Genomic DNA, 20752 nt, shown 5'->3' with positions numbered 1-20752 from the left:
TATTATTAATATTTCAGGGACATTTTTAGTCCGCTTTGTAGCGACCCGTGTTTCCAACAGTCAGGATGGGAACGGAGACACTTTCCGCAGCGGCCACGTGGCCATCCCACCGAGAGAGCTAGTCAGCCTCCGGGAGACTGTTGAAAAGCTCGTTCTGTAATTAAAAGCAGTCCATTAGATCCCTTTCAAAGAGACATTTTGAGGAGCACCTGGGTGGCTCAGTCGGTGGAATGTCCGACTCTTGATTTCAGCTCTGGTCACGATCGCCCAGTCGGGGGCTCCAGCCCTGCGTCGGGCTCTGTGCTCAGCCTGGAGCTCACTTGGGATTCTCTCTCTCCCTGTCCCTCTGCCCCTTTCCCTGCTCTCGCGCGCGCTCTCTCTCAACATAAATAAATGATTTTTTTAAAAAAGAGGCATTTCCTGAAATTCGCTTTATTCAAGCAATGATTACCAAGGCCTGTGCGGTTGGATCGAAGTGCGGTTCCTTACACTGTTAGAGTCTGAAATCATTAGGATTATTTTACAAAGGAAAATATGCCCCACAATTTGCTCATTTTCCTCTGATAACTGAAGTGCAAAGGTAAGACTTTGAGATGAAAATCGGGGCAGCTGACAGCCTTCTGAGCACCTCCCGACCTGGTGCCCATCCGGGGTCCTGCCTCCCCCTGCTCTTGCTTCCCTGTGTGACCTGAAGGCCCCTCCCCACGGCTGGTGAAGCGTGCAGGTGCACCTCCTCGGGAGGGACGCTGGCGGGCACCCTGTTGCTCAGTAACACCGGGAGCAACCGCCTGGTCCTCGGAGGCGCTCCAAGGGTGGGGGCTCCACACTCCCTCAGAGGCTGGGGATCTGAGATGTCCCAGGTAGAGCAATGTCAACGCTCTGGGTCATGACAGTGTGGTATATGCTTAAATGGACACCCCAAGTTCCCTCGGAGCTTGCAAGCTGAAATGGGGGTGGTTAATCCCCCAAGGCCATGTCGGAGAGAAACACCCAGCAGGTGGGGAGGGGCCTGAAGGAATTTCGGTGTCATAGTGGGTCGAGTAAAAGAGCCAGGAGTGTTTCGGCCCCTAAGCCTGATCCTTGGGAAAGGTAAGCACGAGGCGGGGCGGGGGGGTACCAAAGTGGGTTTAAGGGAACCAGTAAGAGTTAAGGACCATCACTCCTGCCCAGCAGAAAGGGTTCTGTCCCCTGGTGGAAAGAGAAGGAAAGACGTTGCTGCAAAGCTGTTCATTCCGCCGCGTGGAATGGACGCACACACTCCCCCGAAATATTAATACCAAGACAAAGAAAGATGTTTGAGGACAGGCCCCTCGTTGAGAAGCTCCCACACCTGCTGGCTTTTCCAGAACTTGGCCACAAAAAGGTACCTACTTTGCTACTTAAGTTTGGTTCAAACACTCGAACAAATGTCTTTCGTAAATAAAGAACACAGACTTCCATCACTCTATTCTGCACGTCCCAGAAATGCCCTCCTGGGCCTGGCCCCGCGGGGCTCCTTCTGCTGCCCCCCGGATTCCGGACACACGGCCAAGGACACCGCGGTCCACAAAGGAAGGGGCGTTGGAAAGCGCATCTCTCCACGTGCCTACCTCCGATTCTCCGCCACTTACACTGCACCTTCATTTGGAGGAAGGAAAAGTGTTGCTGTTTTTTTTAAGGTCTGGTTTTTTGTGGATCTTCTTTTGCTTTAATTTCCACAATATGCTTTTGTGATTTTCCAAACGCTGGGTTCTACGTACAAACTGCATCATCCCAGGTGCAGGGGCGCGTTCTAACTTCACCAGCTTGTGAAGCAAGGACCCGCTCGTGCCCAGCAAGGAACGGCTCAATCCAGGCTGAGCCCCGGGGCCGAGAAGGAGCCTGAGCAGAAGAGGGAGAGCTGGGGGGCAGCTCACGGGGGTCCTAGGGACCTCCCTGGTGTTGCTCTCTGTTTCTTCATGCAAAACTGTTTCTCTGAAGTCAAGAGCCTCGAACTGCTTTTAATGGTTTGCACAGGCGATGGGAGAATGTGCCCTTTGTTATGTGGTCTCTGAAAACATCTTTGAAAGCAGCGGAATCCCTTTTGCAGATGAAATCTCATGTGTAACCCCAAGATATTATAGGCAAAAGCCAACGGCTCTGATGGGAGGGGCTGGGCCCCCCAGCGTCGCGAGGAGCCCGGCGCTCTGGGAGATCAGCAGAAATGTGCCTGAGGGGTCTGGCTCTGGAGCGTGGAGGCTCCAGGGGCCACTTTCAGATTTGTAATTAAAGTCATAAACTGAGAGCTCCCAGCACTGGGGATGCGTGGCCTTCCTGGTCAAAAGAAACTCTGCCTGGCATCTTCTGGCCTGTACCGCTCACGGGCCTAGAGGGCCACCACGAGCAGTTGTGGTCCAAGGGCGGCACGGACCATGGCTAGCATGGACCCAGCACGCTGAGCGAGGTCCTAGGCCTCCGGAGGGTTGGTGACAGAAGTCAGGTGTCCCTTGGTGCTGAAGGGGCCAGGGGCTGAAGTCAGGGCCACTGAGCTCAGGAAGGCTCAGGTGGCTGTGAGCGAGGCCAGGATTTTTTGCCCAAACAAGTCTGGTTCCCTCCGCAGCCTGGCCCGGACGCCATAGGGACGGCCGTCCGCTCCCGGAGGGCAGTGCTGACCCTTTTGGAGGGAGCCTGGCCAGACCGAGCCCTGGAGATGACGGCACGTAAGTGGATGGGCCGGGCTCTGTGCTTCCCTCCTGGGGCAGCACAGCAGGGACAGGGACCCCTGTGGTTTCAGGACCTGCCGCTCCCACGGCTTTCCATCATGGAAACCACCGTCTTTGGGTTCTCGAGCCCCAGCCAGCTGCCTGGCCCTCTGACAAATCGCTACCCCGCCACGGGACAGGGCCGGGCAGGAGTCCCGGCAGAGGTGGCGCCAGCCCTTCGCTCGCGGGTCCCTCTCGTCGATCTGGGGGCCGAGCCCCTCACCCAGGGCCACTTCGAGGCCCACACGAACGGCCCGCACCCACCTGCTCGTTGATCTGGCACATGGTGAGATTCTGGTCGTCGCAGGAACACGCCACCCGGATGTACTTGAGCCAGCTGCCGGAGCCCGCCTGCCCCGCGTCCGTGCACAGCTTCTCCGTGCTCAGGTCTTCGGAGATCTGCCGGGGAGGGGGGTGGGTAGAGAACCAGGGAGCGTCAGAGGTATCCTGTGCACGAGAGTTTGCACGATGCGCGTTTGCCCAATGAAGGACCAGCTGCTCGGGCCTCGGAGGAAGGCGTTCCAGCCTCTGGGTCTCGGCAGAACCCCCGGCGATGGTGAGGTCCTCATCCCACCCAGCTGCCCGTCCCAGGAGCCTCTGAGAGCCCAGTCGAGGGGCGGGAGGCTGGCCCTTTTGCTCACCGAGCAGCCGGCCGCCCTGGCCCGGCCACGACGGAGGTCCCCGGGGTTGCAGGAAGCCCCAGCCGTCCCACATGTGAGAAAGCAGAGGCCGCCGCATTTGAGAACAGAGCCCTCTGTTGAGGGGCACTGGGGCGCCCGGCTGCAGGAAAACATTCTAGAAGGTAGAGGTGTTGCTGGGGTGTGTGGCTGCGTCTGAGCCGGTGTGAGTGTGCGTGTGCACGTGTGCATTTCCCCACCAGGACTCACGTCACCCCGAACGTAAGAAAAGCATTCCGTATTCTTAAAGGCGGGAAGTTTCCATGTGACACCTGGGACCTGGCCTCTGGCCCACCCTCCGAAGCCGGTGCACCCACAACGGGCTCGGTGACTTTTTCGGTGCCACGGGGCTCTGAACGTGCGTCTCAGGGTGCACATCTCTGAGCGCGTCATTTGCCATTCCCGGCGGAGGGAGGGGCGCCCCTGGACCTCGGGAGCCTGAGGTGAAACGGCAGCAGAGGCCCCTCCCATCCCCACCCCTGCTCCGTTCCGTCCCTGCCCCAGGATCTGAATCCAGAGCCTGGGGGCCAGCAGCCTCTTGGGCCAACTTCCTGGGAGGTCCAGCCCCAGCTCTTAGAGGGTCAGAGGGAGGGGCTGAAGCCTAAGAGGAACGGGTGTCTGGGTGAGCAGGGCGTCAGAATGACCCGATACATTCAGGAAGGGCAGGTAGTGACCTGTCCCAGCAAAGACCAAGGAGACTGATTCCAGGCACCGTGGCCTCTGGTCCCTGGAGTGCGTCCCGAGCCCCTGCTCTGAATGATAGGGACCCAGGAAGGGCAAGAAGCTGTCCCCCCAAGGCCCGGAGTGGCTGCTTCTGACCAGCAACTCAGGATGTTTTGCAACAGTACAGCTGCTCCCCAAATGTCCACAGGATGGCCAAGGGTTGTGCCTGGCCTCCCAGGGACAAGGAAGCACAGTTTTGGGGGCAAGGGTATTGCTGCGGGAGGCACAGAAACTGCCTGTGCCCTGACTGCGCACACACAGCGCAGGGCTCCTGGAAACCCCTCCTGGAGCCAACGCAGCCATCTGTGCCCCCCTCCCATGCCCGACAAGTGTCAGGGCTGACAGACTTGGGCCCAGCTTTGTTGGAGTCCCCGGAGGCTGACTCGGAAGGGATAAACCCGGGAGCCTCAGGTCTGTGATTCTCCTCTCTGGGGGGCTTTTCCCAGATGGGAAAAAGCCCCTCTAATTCTGAGAGAGGGGAGAGGGGCCAGGAGTCCTAGCCAGGGTGGGAGGTGAGAGACGGACAGGCAGGGGTGGAGGGACAGCGAGGCACAGAGAAGCTGTCTGTCCAGCCCCCTGCCCTCTGCTGCCTGTGTCCAGACCCTCGGGGCACCCGGGGGGCACGGGGGGCATCAGGAGGCCACCACGGGCTGGCCAGCAGGGGAGGAGCGCAGGCCCACATGGGAGAGGCCCCTGTCCGGCACCCACACCTCTCACGCCTCCTCACGCCTCCCGCCCCAACTGCAGGAAACGCGCAGAGGACCCACAAAGCAAAACCTGGGGTTTGCGGCTGTCAGCTGATAGGTCGGCGCCGCTGCTTCCTCTACCGCACGGAGGACGGGGGCGGGTGGCCAGGACCCATGCACCCCTCCCCTCCCCGCGCCGGGGCCTGGCTCTGTGGGGTGCCCACCCCACAGCCTCTGTCTCTGTCCAGCCCCGCCCGTGGCACAGGCTGGGGCCGGGGAAGGGGCGCTGGCTGCCGGGACCGTCACAGCCGCGTCCTGTGCCCGCACCCCTGCTGCCACAGCTGCTGTCCCTTGGGGCCCCTTTGATGCCTTAGGCGTGTGGCTTCACCCTGACGGGCGTGGGCCCGTCTCCCCACTTGGCCGCTGGCAGAAGAGTTATCCCTAACGGACCAGCCAACCCCCGCTCTGAGCGCTTGGGAGCCCCGTCCTGTTTGCGCACATATGTGCACGCATGTGTACATGTGAGCACGCGTGTGAGGGGCATTCACGTGGGGGTGGGGGCGGTCTGTTGTGTTTCTGGGAAAAGAGAAAGCCGTCCCAGCGAGGACATGGCCGAAGGCAGCCTGCAGGCCCCCCACCCTGAGCAGAGACCCCGGGCTCCCCGCACTTGCCCCTCCCCGGGGGGGGGGGTGTCTGCCCCTCCAAGTCCTTCTGCGCCCGCTGCCATGCCCCGCTCTCCCGTCTGTCCTCCCCACACTGCCCCGCATGGGAAGGTCCTGGGATGCGGGTCTCAAACACAGATTTGGGGGCCCCAAGCCAGGCCCCAACCCCGGGTGGGGACTCGAGGTCCTGCAGGCTAATTCCCCAAGAGGCTTGCCTACCAAGCCCTGCACGGACTGGACTCCTCACTGCCCCCCATCTCTGTCACCCTGGAGAGGGTGCGTGACCCTTCGGCTGCTCCAGGAACTTGTCCCGGGGGAGATGAGGCAGAGCAGAGGAACCCCAGCTGCCCACGGCGCTCAGGCTCCTGTGGGGTCCTGTCCCGCCCCTGCCCGCCCCTGCCCCCGGCAGCCTGGCCTGCCGACCGTGAGCCAGCGTTCCCCGCTGTGTGCATCCTGCGGGCCCAAGAGCCCACCACACTGCCGTCCGCCTGGTCGGTCCCCCCACCGCCCCCCACCCGGCACCACGGGGAGTGCCTTCTGGGTGGGCAAACCCGGCCTTCCGGTGAGCTTGCCGGTCCTCGTCTGACCAGCCTCTCTCTCTTCTCTAGGTTGGCCCCTGTCCTGACCCTTCCCTGTGCTGGGGCAACCACCCCAGGTCCATCAAGCCTGTGTGAAGGGCTGGTCACTCAGCCACACGGACACCAGTCTGTCTCTGTCCCCATCTGGGGGCAGCTCCCCAGCCAGCACCTTCCCTCCTGGTGACTCCCGGGAAACGCCCTTCCCCTCTGGCCCAGAAGACCTGGTCCCCCAGCCCCTGACAGTTTGGCTGGTCACGGGGTGGGAGTTACCTCCAGGCGGGCGCTGAGGGCTGGAGGGAACGTCCTTCTCCCTGGAACCCTCCCTCTGAGCAGCAGCAGGGGGGCTGCGGGCCTTTCCTCCCGAGAAGGCAGAAGTCCCAGTCTGGGGGCCCCTGAGCCAGTCGGGAGAGGGCCCAGGCCTGTGTCCGCCATCGTGGCTAGGCATCGGGCGTCACCTGGGCGCACTGGGTCCACCTGAATGATGGAGCGGGAGGAGAGCCTGGAGCCTGGGCGCCGCTGCTCCTCTCTGACCGGGAAAGCGCTCCCGGGACGCAGCCCCCGCGCCTCTGGCTCTGCGGAGGGACACCACAGGCCCGTGCCCTCTCGGACTCCAGGAAGGCAGAAATGGGGCACAGACGTTTGAGTTCCCTTCCTCTCCTCTGTCCCTGCTCCCCGGGGACTCTGCAGAGGCTGAGCTGGGCCGCCGGGAGCGCGGTTCTCTCTCTGTGCCTGCGCCAGCCTTCCTTGGTCACCGCAGGCCCCTGAGGCCCGGACGGGTATTGTCCTGTTTCCTGTAAGAGGAGATAGAGGCCCCAGCAGTGGGGGTCGGGAGCTGTGGGGGGCCAGAGGGGGGGTCTCTGCACCTACTCCAAGACCTGTGGGGTCCCGGGGTTGGGAACGCAGGCCTGGACACCACACATCCCTCTCTTGCCTCTTCCACAGTGAGACACTCCAGCGCCGGTGGGGCAGGTGAAGACCACCCTTCCTCGCAAACACCGCCCCAGCTTGGCAGCACGGCTGAGATCTGCTCTGGCCCCAGGAAACCAAGACAGTCACGAGCGGATGGGAAGGATGGGTGCCAAGCCCCAAGGCAGCGGGTGCCTGAGGAGGAAGGGGGGCATGGACCAGCCCCTTGGGCACCCCCTCTGGGCCCCTGGCCCCTTTAGCCAGCAGTGGCCTCCAGGGCCTTGGAGCTGAGTCTCTTCCCAGATTTGAAAACTGGCTCCCTGGTCCGATCCCATTCCAAAGCCTTGCTCCGGGTATTTGGGGCTGAGCCTCAGGAATCCCAGAGCCTCCAAAGGAAGCCGCCCTCCTGCCCGTTCTCCCCACTTGGCCTCACAGGCCTTCCCAGCCCTGGTCCCCCTGCCAGGTCCCCCAGCTCATAAATCACCCCCATCAGCAATGCTGAGTTATGAAGCAAAAGGATGGGGGAAAAGTCTCGTAACCTTGACAATGTTTTTGCACATCATTTGAGGTTTCCTGCACTTCTAATCTGTGGGCTGTGTGCTAGGCTGGTGCTCTCACATCTCCTACGCCCAGCCGGCCGCCGGCCCTGCTCAGGGTGTGTGCGCAGGCTGGGCCGCCAGGCGCCCATCGTCCCCTCTCCTAATGGATTCTGAGCACACAGGGAGGCGCGGGCCTGGGAGTGTGGCCTCCTGCCCCCCCGGCCTGGGGCGGTCCGGCCGCTTGCTGGAAGGCTGGGCATGGCGTGTGCCCGCGGCAGCGGCCTCCGTCTCCTACCCCAACCCCTTCTCGAAGGCCCACAGAGCCGCGTGGCTCTCGTTTCCACGCACAGGCGCATACACACGCACTCACACCGTGCTTGGGGCCGATGCATCCACGAGCGGCTACAACAGAAAGTCCATCTTGCGATGGAAGGAGGTGCGGACCAGGCCTTCCGGAAACAGCGCCGTCCGGGTGCAGACCCGGAGCCTGGAGGAGCTCATACATCCCGTCCTGACTCTCACCATGGGGCTTGGTGGGAACGTGACCAGGCACGAAGCGGCAATACGGCGGGCAGCGCGGGGTCACACTGCGGCTGGGCAGGCAGCAGGGGTCCCGGCAGGCAGGTCATGGGGCCTGGCCCCACACCTGCTCTGGCTGTGAATGGGGGGGCGGGGGCCCGGGGGGGGAAGGGGGCGGCGCAGAAGGAGGCCGCTTCCAGGAAACACGGGGGCTCCTGGAGGCCCTTTCTCGAAGACGAGGCCAGCCCGGCTCCTGAGCTCACGGGGAGAGGGGCTGGAAAGCCCGTGTTTTCTGGGGTTTTGCCTCGAAGAAGCCTGGCGGGGCTCCCAGACGCGGTGGCTCTTGTGCGTCCAGGAGCAGGCGACAAGGGTCAAGGTCTTTGGTCTCAGAGACCCAAGAGCAGGGCCCAGATGAGGCTGGTGCAGGAGGCAGCCGGGGTCCCGCCTGGGGCTCTGACGGTCCGGAGGCCACGCTGTCGTGCCCGTGTGGCACGCAGCCTCTCTGCGTAGAGCCGGAGCCCGGAGCATTGTGGAGCCCTGATGCCTTCAGAGATCTGAGAGAACCCGCAGCCCAGCAGCTCCTCAGGCCGCCAGGCGCCACGCAGGGCTGGCATACTGCCTCCCGCTAGGCGTGCAGACGCGCAGGGCCTGCGGCTCTCCCGGGCTGTGGGGAGTGTGGCCGGTGCCCGAGCTGCTCCCCCTGCCCCTGGGTTTCCTCTCGGCCCTCCCTGCCTCCTGCCTCAGCCCTCCCTGCCTCCCGGGAGACTCAGCCCTTCACCCCGCTTCTGCCTGGGCGGGGGCTGCAGCGACGGGGAGCCCCCCCAGCGGCGGCGGGGTTCGCAGAAAGCTGGAGGTGAAGCAGGGTTTCAGCCCCGCGTGGCGCAGAGCCCGAGCCCTCCCCGGGTGTCCCGGAGCGGGACTCACTCCCCGAGCATCGGTAGCACAGGGGAGAAGGAGAGGGGCCGGGCAGGGCTCTGTGGAGTCATCTGGGGCAGAACCCCGCTCTCCGGCCCTTGGTTTGAGCTGACCACGACCCTGCTCCAAGGGCTCCCCCACGCGCTGCGGGCAGAGGGCATGCCTCGGGCCTGGGCTTCCCCCCGAACGCGTGTCTCATCCGTCAGCCGTGGGCTGTGGCCCTGACCCAAGACAGACACACGGGCAAAACGGTGATCAGACAAGCACGTTCACGCGTCCAAGTAAATAAAGGAACGAAGAACGCCTCAGGAGGGTCAGTGACAGTCGTGGTCTGTGTAGACCTCGGGCCACAAACAGCCTATGAGGTGGGCAGGGAGCCTTGCAGAGGGGCAAGCACCCGTCACTAGGGGAATTCAAGGAGGTCTTGGTGGCCGTCCCTCTAGGGTGCTCAGGGGGGAGGCTGGACTTTCTGAACTCCATGTGCTTTCCCGCCCCGAAATTGCATAATTCTTCACTCGACAACCCCAGGGAAGTTGTTGGGGGTCCTGCCTCCGTTTCTCCTTTGGAACTAGAGAGCCCTCTCCTGATTCCTGGCCTTGGGGAGGCCTGTGTCCCCACGCGGGGCCACACTATTACGAGGAATCGGTTTCTCACTGGGAGCTTGCAGAAGACCCCCAGGACGGAGCCCCGGGCCCACACTGCGCCTGGCACCCAGAGTGTTCTAGGGTGCATGTGCCGTGGGGCCGTATTTCCGGCCCCTGGTGGCTGCAGGGACAGCAAGTGTCCTGGCTGGCGGCACCTGCTCGTGAGCTCTTCAGAGACCGGCTGGTGGGCTCTGCCACCACAGGGTGATGAGGGCAGTGGCCAGAAGCAGGCTCCTTCCCTGGGCTTTCTGGGTTGTCAGGAAGTAGTCAGGGGGCCACCAGGAATCCTGAGGGGGTCCCCAAAGGGGACAAGCCAGCTCTGGCTGAGAGTCGGAGAGGGGCACCCAGCAAAGAGACTCTGTCCTCTCTGTCTCCCCTCAAGACCCTGCCGGCCACCTGTGTGTGGGACTCTCGACAGTTTTCGGCGGTGTTTCCCAAGAGAAAGCCCCTGGTCACTGAGGGGAGCCCTGGGCCCAGCCTCGGCCCCCAGCAGGGGAGGGCCCTTGTCACAGCCCGGGGCCAGTGTCCCAGTGGCCTCCTGAGCAGGAGGCCGAACAGTGGGAGTCCCCAGGACCCTCTCCCCTCGCCCCGCCCCAGGGGTGGCAGGCTGCTCTAGCCACTCCCAGGGGGCCGCTGTGACCATAGGCTGCGTTCTCCGCCGTCGCTGATGGGGACACATGATGACATGAGCTTCTCGCTTATGATGTTGTCTATAAACCGAATTTTGGCAGCGGGGGCCCGTGTACAGGGGCATCCTCCTTAAAGGTGTCCTGCCCTGTGGTCAGACGGAGAGTTCTTCCGGAAGGTGAGCGCCCTGTGTGTGACAGCCTGGTTTCCGCGGGGAGCAGGGCGGAGAGGAGGCAGGAGGGAACATCGAGGCATGCGCAGGGGGGAGGAACTGGCCCAGCCCCTTCCCAGGACCCAGCTGAGGCCCAGTGGAGGGGCCCCATGCGGACATTCTCCAGGGAGGCTCCTGTGTCCCCAGGGGCCGCCTCCGTCCACAGTGCGGTCCCTCCCTCCCAGCCAACCCCGGAAGGACACTGGAGTGTGTCAGAGGCTACCGACACTTCCCAGGAAAAGCAACCGGGTTGACTTGTTGATACCAGCCCCTGGGGTGCTCAGGCCGGGGTCCACTCTGTCCTCTGCTTGTGGATGGTCCCGAGCACAGCCCCGTAGGACTGGCCTCATGTCCCCGTGGGGACACACACCTGGCAGTTGGCGCTATAGCCTCTACCACCCCTGTCACTGCTGGATGGAGGGCGATCTCCAGCTGCTCTAACCCCCCGGGTGCCAGCTCCTGCTGCTGAGGAGGGAGTGGGGCCCCCACCATGGGGCTTGAACCTGCCCAGGAAAGCAGGCAACCTCGGACCCCGGGCCTCCCTTCCTTCTGACACCCTGAGGGGACGGCTGGTGTCACAAGGGTGGTGCTTGGCCGAGCGGGACTTGCAGAGGTTTCTGACCTTAGATAATCCAGGTATAATCTGGGTACAAATGCTCTCTGCCTGTGTGCACCCCCACCCCGAGCTGGGACAGCGGGGTGTGTGTGTGTGTGTGTGTGTGTGCGCGCCAAGAGCCGTTTTGTGGGTGCTCACGTGCAGAGGCACGGCCCCGCCAGGACCCCCAGCAAGCCCCAGTGCGGAGGGTCCCAGCCCTACTCTGCAGCGGCTCACGGGGTTCCTGCTCCTGGCAGGACAGAAACATCCCCTCGGCTACTGGGGGCTGGGCCTGGAGGCTGATCGGGGGTTTGAGGCCCAGGGCAGTGCAGAGCCGCGAAGAGCCACCAACTTGCCAACACACGGCACGTTTGGGCAGGAGAGGGCTACCAGCACCAACAAGCCCCCCAAATCCTGGCCCGGCTTGTGAAGTCCCCCAGCGGGCAGGTTCCACACAGGCACCCCTCCCGGGCCCCTGCCGGCCCGCCCCGCCCCTCGGGCCCCTGTGGTTAACAGCTACCAGCCCAGATGTTTTTTCCAACCCTAATTTCATTTGAAGCTGGGTCAGGAGCAGAAGCCTCCGAGCCTAGGGCTGCTATGACCACAGACTCAGCTGTGACATTCTAAAGTGAGACACTGTTGTTTTGTTCTTGATCATGAAAAAGATTGGAAAAAAAAAAACCCAAGCCACCAAACCCAAACGCTTGTGGCGGGGCCTCTGCCCGGGGGCAGGTGGGAGCCCGGGCTCTGCCTGCAGGAAGCGGCCCCGCTGTCAAGCTGATGCGAGGCCCTAAAAGGTGTCACACTCGTGACCGTTCTCTGGCCACAGAGATGGGGACGCACTGCAGAACCTGTGAACGGCCCCGCTCACGCCCGGCAGGTGCAGGAGGAATTCTCACAGCGGCTGAGCTGCTCCAGACGGGGGCTGGAGGCTTCCCAGCACGGCCGCATGCGCCCCGGGACCTTCCTCCTGCTGGATGAAAGCCCCAAGTGTGGAAGCCAGGCTGAGAGGTCGCCAAGGCTCCCCTCGCCCAGCTCTGTTGCCTCGGCGGGGACGTCTGCGTCCTCCAGCCCACGAGCTCGGGGGGTGCTCGCAAGTCCCGGGCCTTGTCCTCACGCCCTCCCGTCCTCCCTGTCTCTGGGGACCACGACTGTGCAGGCTGCACTCAGGGCTGGCTTCCGACGGGCCGCTCAGAGAACCAGACGCGGCCGGGTGGAGAGAGGTTCGGTGTCCGCACCTCTCCTCTCCGGACCCTGTCCACGGGGCGGCCCACTGGGCTCTTCCCCACACTTGGTCATGAGGAGGCGACGTGTTCCTCCGGCCACCACCCCGTGCGGATGACAGACACTGTCGTCATCACTGCTCTAGCCGCTAGCCACTGCTGAACCTCCCCACCAAGTCCGGAGAGTCACACCGAGTCACACATCACCCCGCTCCCCAAGGGGCAGCCACTGTTGCAGTCACCTTTGTAGATGATGAAAGTTTACACAGAGGAGCTCGGGAACCAGCCCAACATTGCACAGCAAGAAAGGGGCAGTCAGGCTGGGTGAAGGGAACTGGTGGCCGGGCGCACCCTCCTGTGATGCGCGCAGACAAGGGCTTCACGTCCGGCCGGTCTCGGTCTTCTCACGTCTCTTCCACCTGAGGCTGCTGGCCAAGAACGGCTTCCCCAGAGCCTTGCCAAGGACTAGGGTTCAGCTGGGGCTCACTGAATGTCTCCACAGATGGACGGCCGGACGGTGGGTGCGTGGGTGGACAGATGACTGGGTTATTGGAGGGATGGATGGATGGACGGATGGATGGCTAAGTGGACGGACGGATGAGTGTGTAGACAGATGGATGGACGGATGGACAGACAGTTGGATGAACGGATGGTTGGTTGGATGGACGGATGGACAGATGGACAGATGGTGGATGGATGGGTGGATGAGGCACAGTTTTCCAGACCTGCCCTGACACTTTTGGCTTCCTACACTTCCCAAATGAGATAGAAGGGAACATCCTTCCAGGAGTTGTAAAGGCGGCAGCACACAAGGACACCTCTCCCGCGTCAGGGTGGGCCCCTCTGCGGGCTCTCACAGTCCCTGCCCCTCACAGGACAGACTGCAGGGGCCGTCTCGTCCCCGTCACTCCTTCTCTGCCCATGGATGACAATGGCGTTCACGGGTTCATCTGGCTGCTTCCCAGATGCCGGCAGACAACGCATGCTCAGTGACTAACAGAGACAAAGGGGCGAGGTGCTTCCGGACACCTGAGGGCCCCCCCCCCCCCGCCCCGTTCCATAGGCTTCGTGCTCTGCCCAGCGGCTCTTTCCTCCCTCGTCCCCCTTTGTCACACTCTGGACCCCTTCCTTCTCGTTCCCCCGTGGGCTCTGCTCGAGGAAGCACACAGCCTCCTTCCAGCTGCCCTGCCTTGTTGGAGACCAGAGCTGCGATTCCTCCAGGGTCCAGCATGACAGTAGGACTCCTCCCGGGGCCAGGTGACAGCATCTCATTTCCCAGGACAGAGGCCATGCTGGCTTGTCCATCTCAGCATCCTTTGGGACTCGGCACACAGTAGGTGCTCGGCGAGGCTCTGGCGACGGCCAGGATGGAGCTGGCCGGGTATATTTAGTGCCTCTCCTGCCATCAGCCCCGTCTCTCTGAGCCCATCCTTCTTCCTCCTTGGGGACGCGTCGGTCTAGAGAAGCTCTGTGACTCATTGCCTTCCATACCGGGCCTCGTGTTTTGAGATCAGCTCCTGCAAATAGCTCAGAGCCGAAGCTGAGCAAACACCTGCCCATCCCCAGAAGGAGGGCCCGCCGCTCCCTGACATACAACAATGGTCATTGGCAGAGGGCTTCCGGGGCCGACGCTGTTGTCTCTGGATGCCCTGCAAATGGGCAGTGCTGGTTCCTTCCCCAGAAGGCCCAGGTCTGTGCACATTAACATGTGGGCCTGGGGCTGCCTGCCCCTGCCCCTTCGTTCTGGTTCCAGAGAGATCGGAGGTGCGCTTTTCCTCCAAACAGCTTGTAATGACCCTGCTTCCTGGGTTTTTCTCCCCAGGACGTGCAGAGCTTCCTGCTGTCTACTTGGTTAAGTGAGGTGAGGCTCAGGTCCTGTAACTATGATCCAGTGGGCCCTTCCTTCCTCCCATACCCCACCCTCCCCGAGGACCAGACGTGGAAGACCGATGGGGAGGGGCGGGGCCCTCTTTCTGGAAGTCATGGGCTTCTCGCGAGCTGTCACCCCGGCCAGAGGCCACCTGGGTTCTCAGGCATGGACCCTGGGAGGCTCCCTAGGCCTGCCTTTGGATGTGAGCTCAGCGTGAGGTGTCCCCCCCGGAGCCCGAAACCGGCTTCCTTCCCAAGCTGGGGGCGCCCTCGGTCCGATCAGCAGGTCTGAAAACTATTCATGGACAGAAGTGGGCAGAGTCAGTCTGGGATGACAGATGGGACCAGTCAAGTTCAGCAGCCCTCCTCCTCCCCACGGTTCCAGTCCTGCTCCTACAGCCGGTCACCTCCGACGAGACACGCCACAGGAATCGGAAGTGTGTCCCCCACGATGATGTTACCTGGATCCCTTTCAGGTCCACACCAGCCAATTCCAAACATCTATTCAGACCCGGGAAACAGAATCGAAACGGTTTATTAAAAACCTAATCACGAGCCTTTATACGACACAAATGGTTCTGAACGGCACCCACCACCCCACGGCCCCTCCTGGGGGCAGCACAATACAGCCGATTACCCAGAATTTAAATGGGGGTGTTTGAGAGCCTGGGAACATTTTAATGGGGATCTTTCTTTGTGGATTCTGCTATTGTATTTTTTTTTTTTTTTCCCACTTGAAAAAGGCAAAGGATGGGAGGGCACATTCACTTTCCTCCCTTGAGTGATAGGAGAATATATGACTTGCTCGGGCGGCTCTGCTTCTATTGATGCTGTCAGGGTGTGAATACCAGCCCATGGGAAGAGGCAGCACCCTGCCTGCTTGGTGGGAGTGTACGGCGTGGCTTAGGGCGACTCCCTCTCAGCTGTCCGGAGCCAGGCCGCCGGCAGGTGAGGGGACTGGAGGTCTCTCGGGAGGGGAACACGCGAGGGCAGACGGCTCCATCCCTCCTCCGGGCCCCGGCTCTGGGGGCAGCGCTGGGTGGCGGCCACCGTTCTTCCTTGGCTTCCTGGACCGTGGGCTCCCCACGGACATTGAGAACAGCTCTGGGCGGAAGGGTTTCCTTTGAGGTCTTCCCAGCTGGTGGTGGCCGCCAGGGCTTGCTCACGAGGCCCCACTCCGGGGGCCGGGACCCCCACAGATGTCCTCCAGATGGAGGTGCTGGAGACCTGGTCTCTGGGGTAGCTCCTGGGTTCCCAGCCCCATGCCAGACAAGCAGGTCCCCAGCGATCCCTCGAAGGTCGGGAGCGGGTGGTTCCCCCTCCCTTCTCTTTTCTAGAAGGTTCTCTGTCTCTTGAAACAACGTAGCGCTTTACTTGTATTTTCAATTATTTTTGTTCAGTCCTCATCTTGAGATGATCATTTTGAGATTATTTCTTCAGTGAAAATAGTCTCCAGGTTGATTCTTTCCCAAGTGCCTTGTGTTGAAGACGAGGAGTCCTGGTTTTACCACCCAATCTAGTGTTTTAACAACGTAATGACAAACACAGCAGAATCGAAATATTTAAAATTAAGTACATGCCCCGTCCCGGTGATTCATTTGTGTATCAACTACAGATCGTGAAAGCCGGCTTCGGAAGTGTAATTACTTGAAAATACACGACTACCTCACTCCGGTCAATATTTCCCATTTATGCGAATATTCTACAGTGAAGCAGAAAGGCTCTCCGGAAACATCATGTCCCTAAAATCCTGGGGTGCGTGTCACGGCTACGGGCGCTCGGTGTCTGGCACTCTGCCGGGATGAGGCCCCAACCCCGCGTTGGACCGTGAGTCCCCGGCTGTGTGTGTGGCCTCCCCCAATGCTGTCCGGCCACTCCTTTAGATGAAAACCGGACGCCTGGTGCAGTTGGGGGCCAGTCCTAGACAGGGCCTGCTGTGGTTCCCTGTGGTCAAGAGTATTTCTGCCAAGTCTCAGAGCCTGGGGGTGATGGAGGACCCCAGGCTGGGTTGTGCCAGGGCCCCGCGGAAGGCTGCTGTCTGGGGACTCGGTCAAGGCCCCCAGGGACACCGCATGTTGGCACGTAGCATTATCCCTGGGGAAGGAGCCCCGTCCTAGGTCCTGGCCTCAGGCTCTTCGTGCCCTGGGGAGGGGAGGGGCAGGGACCTCGGCAGGGGGAGATGACCCAGAGGATGACCGCTGGCTGGCCAGGCTGTGACCGAGTAGGGTGTCACCGAGTAGGCTGTGACCGCACCGCGGCGGATGCCCGAGACCGCGTGCTCCACAGACACACCAGGGGTCCTTGTGCCGTAACCACCCAGGAGAAGATCCTCCGTCCTCGGCTCTGCGCGGCTGGTGGGGACACGGCCGGACTGGCAGGGACTTCAGATCCCGGGATGTTCCCGTGAGCAGCTCACAGGCAGACGGCGGCTGGAGTCGTTTGCGGGGAGAGGGGAGTGGAACGTGAGTGAGAACCCCCTCCCGCTCAGCCAGGACACCTCCTTCCCGATGTGGGCTCGTCGTCCCCCCAGCGACCCGCCTCCGAGGGGCTCTTTGTCTTCTCACATTTGGGTGGAAGAGGATTCAAATTTAGGATTGAGATTTTTGTCATGTTGTGGCTTCTGGAGGGATGTCCTTTCACGGGGACCTTCGAGGAGCTGGTAAGTCCAGGCACAGCCACGAAACTGGAGAACCGTAGGACTGCACGCACATTTTGGACAACAGACAGACACTTGGGCAGAGCGTTTCCGGAGAGCTCCGGGCCCTCCTGTGTCCTAGCGACTCTCGAAAAGCCATCTGGCTGTCTGTGTGCTGGACGTGAAGGTCACCTGGAAGGTGGCTCCTCTCCGGTCCCCACCTCACCAGCAAAGCTTGCCTTTAACCTTTCTCTGTGCTGGAGGAGACCCCCCAAGCCTCAGGCCACACCTGCCGTGCCGTCCACACGCACGACCTCCTGTCAGTGGACATGGGGGAGGGAGTGACCCCTGTCCTGGGGCAACCTGATCCCTCTCCCCCCACCCCCGCCACAAACACCCCTTTTGCTTGTCGGAGCATAAACGCTGCGAGCCACGCGGTCAACATCTTGAATGCAAAGCAGAGCAAAAGAAAATGGCGGAGCGGCCCCCGACAGCCCCCCACGGCCCCCCACGGCCCCCCATGGCACAGAGTTCCCTCTGTGCGCACCAGCCGGGGTGGACCAGGCTCAGGGTCCGAGGACGCGGTGACGGCCCCGTGTGATGCGGTAGGATGTTAACCGCACATTCTAGTAATGAACTAAAGTAAATACTAATGAACACTCGACCTCGCGCAAAGATCCTTCACGAGACACCCTGGTCGTTCTGCCCCCGCTTCAGTTTTCTCTGGAAGGGCTCCAGCGAGCCCAGGGTGGCGCAGCGGCCTTTTTCTCGGAGGGAACAAAAGGTCTTTCTTAGTTGTAAGGGCCGTCAAGTTTATCCAAATATTCTCAGCTTACTACTAGCCCCTTTCTGAATTGATATTTCCAATAAAAGGACACTTTGTATCTTTAAGCCACACGGGCTCCCCCCTCCCCCCCCAGCGAGCATGCGGAGGGCAGGGAAGCCCGCTGGGCGGCGCGGTTGCCTCTTCCTCGGGGACGGGAGGGGGCAGCCGCGGGCTGAGCAGCGCGGTCGAGGCTGAATGCAGAGGAAAGGGGTCGGAACCCACGGGGGGTGCCCACCCCGCACCACACCACCGACCACGTAGCATCGGCTCTCATTTTGTGCAAAGCCCGTCCAGGCCGGCCAGGCCCGTTAGGACCCGAGCGCACCCAGAGGCAGGCAGAGAATTCCTTCCAGCCGGGCTGTGAGGCCTGTGTTCTCGCCTGGAGGAAGCCTGCCTCTCCTCTCCGGACGCGGCATCCGTTCCTCGCCCTCTGCCCAGACCCCCTCCCGCCAGCCCGCCCCTGCGCCCAGACCCGTGTGTGCACGTGTGTGCCCCCGCCCGGCAGAGCGGCCCCCACGCCCCACAAAGGGATTTCCTTCCCCCCAGCCCTCCTCCAAACGGCTCTGATTAGCGTTAATGATAATTCTCATTAATCACCGTCAGCGGCTGCAGAATGGAAGTCAGGCGTCAGCGAGGTGACAGGAACCACTTAGACGGTATTTATGACTTGTGCGCGCCGTGGTGGCTCTGGGCCCTGACCCCTCTGGCCTGTGGCTGACATCGCGGCCAACATCTGGGCTGTGGCTGCAGCACGGAGCCCTTGGTGTTTCTCCTCCTCGCCTGACCTCGGGGATGCCACCAGCCCCGGGGATCCTCCTTGTGCTCGGCTGAGCAGAGCGAGGCGAGGGGGCCTTGGGTCGTGGGACGAGGAAGACGCAAGACGGGCTCTTGTGTTGCCAGCAACACCTTCCTTCCCAGAAGCCCCCAACGCCCCTTCCTCATCCTTACCTCCGGGGAGGGTCGTCTGTCCTTGTGGAGCCCAGCACAGACCGACCCAGCTCAGAGGGGGGACCGTGTTTGATCTCCCCGCGACCCGGGGCCACGCGCACAGTAGGGGCTCAGGGGAGGCCCGTGGCTCAGCACAGGCTGTGCGTGGGGCCCAGGGGAGCTGCAGGCCAGCGGAGCCTGTGGGAGTCCAGCGGGAGCCCCCAGTGGCCAGACAAGGTCTTGGGGTCATCGCTGACTCTGCCGCCCGACTCACACGTCCATGCCGCACGGACCGCACGGGACCCACAGCGGCCCGCTCTGGGCTGCTTCGGGGGCCCCTCCTCCCGCAGGCCTGGCCCACTGGCCTAGCGGCTCCCTGGCCGGTCACCCCCTGCTCGTCTCCTCCCTTTGGCTCCCACATGCAGCCACGCGCCGGGGCCGGCCCACGCGGTCCAGAGCGGCGTGCTCGGCTGTGGGAAGAACAAGTCACCTGAAAACACGGTGTCTCGACAAGCAATCACAGAAGCCTTGGGCTGGGGTGGGCCCCTACGTCGGGCTTCCATCCGCCCGGTTGGACCATGATACTAAAGGCCGTGCTCTGGTCCTGGTCTCCAGGAGGCCCCTGTCCCCCTAGGGCAGCGGGGTGGGGAAGGGGGTCGCTGCTCTGGCGGCGAGGAACTGTGTGGCCGTCAGCCTGGTTTCATTTTACCCTCACGCCGGGGGCTGCGTGCAGGGGTACAAGGTCATTACAAGGCTGTTGCCAGGGCGAGGGGGGTCGGCGGGGGTGGCTCGGGCAGTGGCTGGTCTGGATGTAGAGGCTCCAGTAACCTGGGCTGAACTGGAAAGGCCCACGGGACGTGGGCTGCCAGCCTCACCCAGAGGCGCCCTGGCCGGGGAGCTGCGTCCCTGCGTGATCACCGCCGGGGCATGGCCCGGCCCCTCTGCGCTCCCGGGCGGCGGTGTCGGGGTGAGCGCTCCGGTGGCTGCTCTCGGGGACCCACATGATGGCAAACCAGGAACCCCGAAGAACCCCATGAAACCGCCTGCAGTACAGACCTGCGCCCCAGACCTCACCCCGGGAGGAGAAACATCTTAAGCAGTGGAAGCCCCGTGCCACGGCGGAGCGGGCCGGGGGTCTGGGCTTAGGCTGGTCTGAGCGCGGTGCCCTTCCGGAAGCCCCCTGTGGCCCTGGCGGTGGGAGCCCCTGCGGCCGCCACGAGGGAGCAGCCCTTGGACTCCTTCTACGAGTTCCCGTGTTCGACCCCCGGAGCCTCAGTCGCGGCCCAGCCCCAGCAGAGATGCAGCTGCCCAGGCTTCCCAGGAGCCCCAGCTACTCAAGGGGGGCTGCCAGCATGGATGCCCCTGGTCCGGGATCTGGAGGCATGTGCTCCCCGTGTATCTCACAGGAATGGGGCCTGCGAGGGTCTGGGTTTGGCTTGTCCGGGTCCTCCTCCTACTCCTGCCTTCCTTCTTCAAAAGGACTTTCGTCCTGACAGGCAGCTTCGGGCGCATTCCCGTGGGGCAGCAGGCATTCCTCTGGACACGACCATGAGGTGGCAGCAGGGCCGGCGTTGGGCCTTTTTGTGGAGTCGCGGGGAGCTTACACAGGACGTTCTGCCTCTGTGAGTGTAGACTCTGGCCCCCGCTCCCCCAGACGCAGATGTCCGTGAGTGTAGACGCTGCCCCCCGCTCCCCCAGAGGCAGACGTCCGTGAGTGTAGATGCTGCCCCCCGCTCCCCCTGAGGCAGACGTCCGTGAGTGTAGATGCTGCCCCCCCAGAGGCAGACGTCTGAGAGTGGTGCGCAGGCGCAGCTGGACGTCTCGGATCGCCCGTGCTCACCTGGACTCCTCCCCGAGACCCCCGGCCTGTCCGCCGGCGACTCCCTCCACAGGGGGTGGAATCCCCCAGAAATAACTATCTTCCTGTGGAACGTTTCATTAGGGACGGTGGCGTCCATTTCCCCCCGATGGTTAGACCAGTTGTCGAAGGACAATGACAGCCGCGGACAGCAATCTCGGGGACATCGGCCGTGGGGCATGTGGGGCATGTGGGCCCTCCAACACAGCCTTTGTCGGGGGAGGATGGCGGCCGCTGGCTCCTGGCCCACTGAGATGCAGGTGTCCCCTGGGGTCCGCTCTGCGCACGCCTGGATCTGCCAGGTGGGACGGCCCGTGGGCTGCACCCAGCCTCTAGGTTCTGGTCTCTACCTCTCCTCCTGGGGGAGACATCCCGGGGGGGTCCTTCACCACCTTCTATGTAGTGAGGCTGC

General features: G+C 62.6%; 1 protein-coding gene across 4 annotated transcripts in view; it reads right to left on the bottom strand.

Moving 5' to 3' along the window:
* Positions 1-20752, bottom strand: part of PRDM16 (PR/SET domain 16) — a 295888-nt gene that overhangs the window by 40975 nt on the left and 234161 nt on the right. For all 4 annotated transcript variants that reach the window (XM_059376792.1, XM_059376790.1, XM_059376791.1 and 1 more), the window contains exon 4: positions 2985-3119. In XM_059376792.1, coding sequence (XP_059232775.1) covers positions 2985-3119 — 135 coding nt within the window. The remainder of the gene's footprint in view (positions 1-2984; positions 3120-20752) is intronic.

The sequence above is a fragment of the Mustela nigripes genome, chromosome 14, assembly GCF_022355385.1.
Source record: "Mustela nigripes isolate SB6536 chromosome 14, MUSNIG.SB6536, whole genome shotgun sequence".
In the NCBI taxonomy this organism is placed as follows: Eukaryota; Metazoa; Chordata; class Mammalia; order Carnivora; family Mustelidae; genus Mustela; species Mustela nigripes.
Note: the sequence above shows the minus strand (reverse complement) of the source record. Positions and strands in the feature narration are given on the sequence as shown.